Source organism: Propithecus coquereli, unplaced genomic scaffold (genome assembly GCF_000956105.1).
Source record: "Propithecus coquereli isolate 6110/MARCELLA unplaced genomic scaffold, Pcoq_1.0 Scaffold13, whole genome shotgun sequence".
NCBI lineage: Eukaryota > Metazoa > Chordata > Mammalia > Primates > Indriidae > Propithecus > Propithecus coquereli.
Genome location: NW_012137191.1, coordinates 7,710,504 through 7,717,010, shown reverse-complemented (window position 1 = coordinate 7,717,010; position 6,507 = coordinate 7,710,504). Strand labels below are relative to the sequence as shown.

Sequence of the window (6,507 nt, the reverse complement as noted above, 5' to 3'; positions counted from 1 at the left end):
TTTAGTTGTCCAGATCTTTTCTTTCTATTTTTTTAGTAGAGACGGGGTCTTGCTCTTGCTCAGGCTGGTCTCAAACTCCTGACCTTGAGCGATCCACCCGCCTTGGCCTCCCAGAGTGCTAGGATTACAGGCGTCAGCCACCGCGCCCAGCCTAAGGCGTTTTTTTAAATGCTATTTTTTATCAGGAGGAACAGGAGGCCCTGCTGCACCAACACCCAGAAGGGAGGAAAGCAGCACACCTGGGGAACCAAGCAATGGAGCTACAAGCCCAGGAAAATCAGGCAAGCCAGGGAACACCCTTTAGTGCCTGTTAAACGGGTATAAGTATCAAAACATGTAGGCTGTTGGATAAATGATGAAAATTTTCAAGATTAAAACTTTTACTTGAATCTCCCAATCTTTTCCTTCTAAAGTAGCATATGTTGAAACCACTGCGACTGTGTTTATCAGGTACAACTGGAGCATCCGAGGGAGTGAGCAAGGGAGCAGTCAGCAACAGTACACCTGGAGCATCAGGCACTGGGGCCACCAGCACTGGACACCCAGCAGGCAAGACGAAGCCCCCTTTGGGGGCTGTGGTGGGGGATCCAACACGTTCTGATTCACTGAGACCCTGGAATATGATGATGAGATGAAGTAAAGACAACCAAGGACATTTTAGCAACGAATGACTTAACACTATGAAATGTCCTATAAGAGTGTTTTCTTCATAACTCTCCGTATACATCAAGCACCATTGTTCTTCTAATTAGGAACGACTGGAAGAGCAGATGCAACCACCACTGGAGCTGCTGGTGAAAATACATCTGGAAGAACAGGTACTAGAGTGGCATAACCAGCATGAAATCCAGCCAGCAGACATGTGGGCTTCTGCTCAAAATTTTGTAAAAATAAGGTTTCCTGACGAATCCAAGCATTGTTATTTAGGTAATGCCAAGTGTATAGAGGATCAGAACTATACAAATATTAGGTATTTGTTGTGTGCCTAATATTGTGTTAGATGCTCTGTGGAATATAGGAAAAGAATAAGATAATATACCTGTTCTCACTCAACCTCACTTTGGAGAGGGAGGAATTAATATTCCTACAGATGTGGACAACAAAGACTAAGTAAGGCAGGAGTTAATCAAGTGAGGATAAGGTGCTTGCTGGGCATAAGACAATCTAGTAAGAAAAGGTAATTCAGTGTTGAACTATTCAATGTTGAGTGTTGAATTATCTACATGACTACTTTATTAAAAAGGAATACTGTAATCAGTACCTTATTAGGGTTACCTGATTTATCTGATTTACTTGAACAAGAATATAAAACCCCGTGAAATTTATGGGATAGATCTATTTTTTAAAGGAAAAAAGCAAGCATAATTCAGGTCACTTTTATGAGAGGATTTAACTTCATGTTTTTTTAACCTAACATATTTTTCCATGTTAAAAAAAATCAGGCAAACCTGGTGTATCATCTGGAGCAACCCCCAGAAGCGGAGGTGACAGTACCCCTGGAGAAGCAGGTATTGGAGCCACAGGTTCCGGTAAGATCAACCAGGTTGGACATGATGTCTCAGCAGCTCCCAACCGTGCTCTCCCACAGCACGTGATGGTCTGTAAATTCAGGCTGTAACTGGTATTAGAAGACTGTACTGAAGAAAGTTGGAGGGATAGCATCTTTTACTTTCTTTTTCTGGGAACTCCCAAGTACTCATAGTAATGGCAGGAATAACATGTATCTCCACCCTTCTTGTTCTTGGTTTCAGGGACCACAGGAGTTTATGTAGTCTCCATCACTGGCAGCCCTAGAGCCTCAGCTCTCCCAGCCACAACCTCTGAAAGCAGCAAATCAGGTAGGTAAAAGGGAGAAATCAGTGATTGCACAGGGGTAAAATGGAATGTGTGGATCTGTCCCCATTCCCTTTATTTGGCAGTGCTGTGAAAATGGAAAGGAATTTCTATGAGACTTGAGTTAGGGAGCCCAGTTAATGACCTACAGTATTTGAGGTAGTAATTGGAGGTCTGGATTAGATGGTATTTCTTTAATTTTGTGCAATCTCTAGAATCCCTGAGTGTGCTTATGGGCCATAGAGATGATGCCAAGCCTCCTGCCCCAGAACTTCTGAGACTGGGAGTCTGGAGTAGGGCTGGGATCATGGTTTGCAATCCTGGCTATGAATTACAATCAACAAGAGAAATTTTTGAAAATATGTACTGAAGAGTTCTTCACTGACTAATTGAATCTGGATCTCTGGAAGAAGGGACTGGGCATTAATATTTTTTAAAAGCCTCATGGTTCCAATGTGCAGCCTGGGTTGAGAATTACTAGGCTCAAATACCTGAATATTAAATGAGTAAATAATAAACAGTCTTATCTACAAGCAACAAATATATAAGCATGCTTAGGGATGCTAACTATCATTCAAGATTTTTATGATCAATTTTTAGAAAGAGTGAGCCATTTTTGGAAATGGAGAAGTGTAAACAAAAGATATTTTGAAAGCAGAGATGAGCACAATCTGCTATGATTAATCAAAGACCATAATAGATATTTATTGTTTATTTGAAAGGGATTGCTGGACCATCAGTTGGTGAAACAACTGGAACCCCAAGCATTGAAGTGACACCATCTGCAGGCACAGCAGGTGAGTGGAGGATGTCATTCTGAGGCTGTGACTTTTGTCAAAGAGGACAGTCTTTCATCAGAACCCTGCTAATTTCACTTGGTATTAATCAAATGCCATCCAGCAAAAGATGTAGAATGGTGTATAAATAACTAATATTTTCAAGAAAATTTTTATTTTATGCTTTCTCTAAATCTCCCCTTCAAAAGAACTACAGTACTGAGTTATCACAATAATGTATGTGTTCTCCTAGGACTGTGTTCATCAGGTAGAACAGGACAGTCTGTTGGAACTACCACCAGATCTGACAGTGGAACACAGCTAGAACATCTTTCACTGGTTCCAGCCCACCTGGGAAACTCAGAAGTCCAGGCCCTGGCTCACTTAGTTACTTTAGTGGTGTCGCATCATAAGCTTAGCTGGGAACTCAAATTCTTATAGGTTTAAGTGAATTTAGCCACGGCTATAATTTTAGGGCAAAGGATCATGGATAGTTTAAGTCCTAGTGTCTCCTCATTCCCGCTCCAAAAAGACCTCTGAAATTTTTTCCAAGAGTACTTTCATCATAGCCATCTATGTAGACTAGATTGCCAGAAAAAACAGAGGATGCCAATTAAACTTGAATTTCACATAAATAAGGAATAATTTTTTTAGTATAAGTATGTCCCATGCAGTAATTAGAACATGGTATTTGCTGTTTATCTGGGATTCAAATTTAACTGGGTGTCCTGTAGTTTTTTTGTTAATTCTGGAAACCCCAGTGCAGACTGAGCACTGTTGTTTTTTTCAATTAGGAACAACTGGAGTGGGGAATGCAGCCACCACTGGAGCTGCTGGTGAAAACACTTCCAGAGCATCAGGTGTGGAAAGATGTCGAATCAGAACAAATGCAGACAGTAGAAATGTAATCTGGTTACTTAAAATTTTGTCAGAAACAAGATTTCCTGGAGAGATTAGTTATTATTTGTGTAATGTCAAAACCACAGGAGATCAGAAATAAATCAAGAGATATTTGTTGTGTGTGCAATATCATACTGGGTACTATAGACCAGCATTCCCTAATCTTTTTGATGCCAGGTACTGGTATCGTGGAAGACAGTCTTTCCATGGATGAGGGGGTCAGGGACAGGGACAGGGGTGTAACTGCTACCTCGGCTCCACCTCAGATCATTAGGCGTTGGATTCTCATGGGGAGCACGCAACCTGGATTCCTCGTATGTGCAGTTTGCAATGGAATTTGTGCTCCTATGAGGGTCTGATACCACCGCTGATCTGATGGGGTGGGGTGGTGATGCAAGCGATGGGGAGCACCTGTGGGTGCAGGTGGGGCTTCTCTCCCTCACCTGCCTTTCACCTCCTGCTGTGCACTCAGTTCCTGGCAGGCTGCAGACTGGTGCCAGTTCATTCGCTGCCCAGGGGCTGCGGGCTGCATCTATACACAACATAAAAGAACAGTTAGATTAAGGAAATGGTTCTCATAGAACTTCATTTCTGAGCAAAAGAAATTAATATTTATAATACACGCAAATGCAAAAACCACGCAAAGCAGAAGATAAAGTCCAGAAATTGTTCAATGACAAGTTTTGGAGTAGGAATTTGAGAGACAATTCTAGTAAGGTGACTGGTTAGTTGGGGTTAAAAACAACATACTATTCTATTTTAAAAAGAATGTATTATAATTAGTGTACAATGAGCTATATCTTTGTGCCTTAACTTGAACAAACACTCAAAATACAAGTGAGCTGAGTGAAATATTAGGAATCTGTTCAACGTCAGGGGAATAAAAAGCCATTATCTTTCAAGTGTTGGAGAAGAAAGTAGAATTGAAAACAAAATACTCTCTGAACCCAGAAACCTTCTCCACTAAGGTAGCAGAGAATAAAAAATGGGATTATTATTGAAGAAGCATTAAACCAGAATGTGATGTGCTTCACAGTCTTCTGAGAGGGTGCAAAATCAGAGAGAAATCTCCCTCTTTTATATCCAAGTAGATACAACCCACTACATACATGTTCTCAATATAAATAATAATCATCCTCAAGTAAGAGGACTTAACACACTACTTATTACACATAGTTCATCCTAAATTCATTTCTGGAAATGAAGCAGGTGAGTGAGGTGTTCACAGCTGAATCTGTGGAGAATCTTTCTTATCTAATCTCTTAAATGTTGTATCTCTGTTGTGACTATCTAATGACCTGGTTAAATATTCAAATGTACCAAAAATGCTTTTATCACAAGCAGAATGTAATTTAGTTAACTATTGTATCAACCTGATCCTTAATTTGTGCTGATGCTCATAGAATCAAGTAGCATTTAAGCTCAAGGAACCAATGGAAAAACTATTTAAAAAAGTAAAAAGGAAGCAGGAAAAAGATGGGTGGCTTCATGAATTAGAATCTACAGATCCTTCATTTTACAAACCATAATGATCAACACAGAGCCTGAACCTGGAGTATTTAGAGGGGACAGAGAAGACTGAGACTCCAAAGACTAGGAAGATGGCTCTGGGGCTCAGAGCAGAGTGGGAATTTGGGTAAGGGCATCCCAGGAGAAAGGAAAGGAGAAAGTAGTCCCAATAGTGGTAGAACACATGGTTCAATCAACTTGAGTTCAGTGCCTGCAGCAAACGCTCCAAACACAAATGGAAAATACTGAGAGAAGATCTGGGACCTGGCAGGTAGGAGCACTCGTGAATGTGCAGTTGAAGCAAAGAGTATTGGAGAGTGCATGGAATGAGAACTGGAAGTCTTGAGAAGGCACCGAGAAAAGGCACTGCTAGAAAAGAGGGAGAGATTTTGGAAGGGAGAGGAATCTTTGGAGTATGGATGTCAAAGGAAAAAGAAGTGTATAAAGACAAGAGTGTCAGTAAAACAGGATAATAATCGAGAATCAGAAGACAAAGAAAAGGTGCCACTTATAAAAGAAACTTGCCTCACTATAAGAATGTAAGAGGGATCCCCTGATCTGAGAAATTTGGGAAGCCACACAAAAGCCTCTCTACAACTCTCTGCATAGGATGTCTGCTATTGCTGGTCCAGGAAAACCCAATGGAGAAAAAAAAGAAAAGAAAGGAAAAGAAAAAAAGTGAAAAAATGAAAAAAATTCCAATATCTATACATAGCTATTCTTTTTCAATGCAAATTTTCAATGGCAAGCAAATTTGAAAAATTCAGTCATGAAGCAGAGAAATACTAAAACATAACATTAACATGAATTTAAAATAACTAAAAGAAATAACTGCAGATATTAAGAGACATAAAAATTATAAATTAAAAACTTGGTAAAAATAGATGAACAGCAGGAAGGTCTTAAATTAAAATTGATGAAAACTCAAAAGGGAAATTAAAGGAAAAAAATCATCTCAAAAAATAAAGATCAAATATCAAGGGACCCAACAGAGAATAAATAAGACTGAAAGTACAACAAGGGGATTAGAGGATAGACCTGAGAAGAGGTCTTCTACCCCAAAAATATTGCAGACACTTTCAAAAAAGATAAAATGGATGAGAGAAGGATATAGTTATAGGAAACAGATAAAATATTCAACATATGTATTATTGCAATTTCTAGAGAAGAAAAAAAAGCAACAAACCAGAATTAATATTTAAAATTGTAAATCAGGAAATATTTCCTGAAATTAAAAAAAAGACCTAAACCTACATATTGAAAAGATCCACCATATACCTGGAAGAATTAATCCTGAACAGTCAATTCTGCAACTTATTTTTAAAAACTGTTAGACTTGGTTTGCTTATAGGTAACAGTAAGTCAAAGGAATTGTTTAAAACTTACGAACCAAGCAAGAGAACTGTAAGTTTATTAAAAAGTAAAAAAAATGAGGAAAAGTTGTTTAATAGTAATTTTTATTAATAATTTGAGGGGACGGGTATTTGTA

At 39.0% G+C, this 6,507-nt stretch overlaps 1 protein-coding gene across 1 annotated transcript in view; it reads left to right on the top strand.

The window, feature by feature from the left end:
- The window catches only part of MUC19 (mucin 19, oligomeric), a 151,205-nt gene that overhangs the window by 78,041 nt on the left and 66,657 nt on the right, over positions 1 to 6,507 (top strand). Inside the window, 8 exon segments of the mRNA XM_012638394.1 lie at positions 753 to 818; positions 1,443 to 1,529; positions 1,752 to 1,838; positions 2,556 to 2,634; positions 2,882 to 2,922; positions 2,925 to 3,010; positions 3,382 to 3,471; positions 6,492 to 6,498. Of these exon segments, the coding sequence (XP_012493848.1) occupies positions 753 to 818; positions 1,443 to 1,529; positions 1,752 to 1,838; positions 2,556 to 2,634; positions 2,882 to 2,922; positions 2,925 to 3,010; positions 3,382 to 3,471; positions 6,492 to 6,498 (543 nt within the window).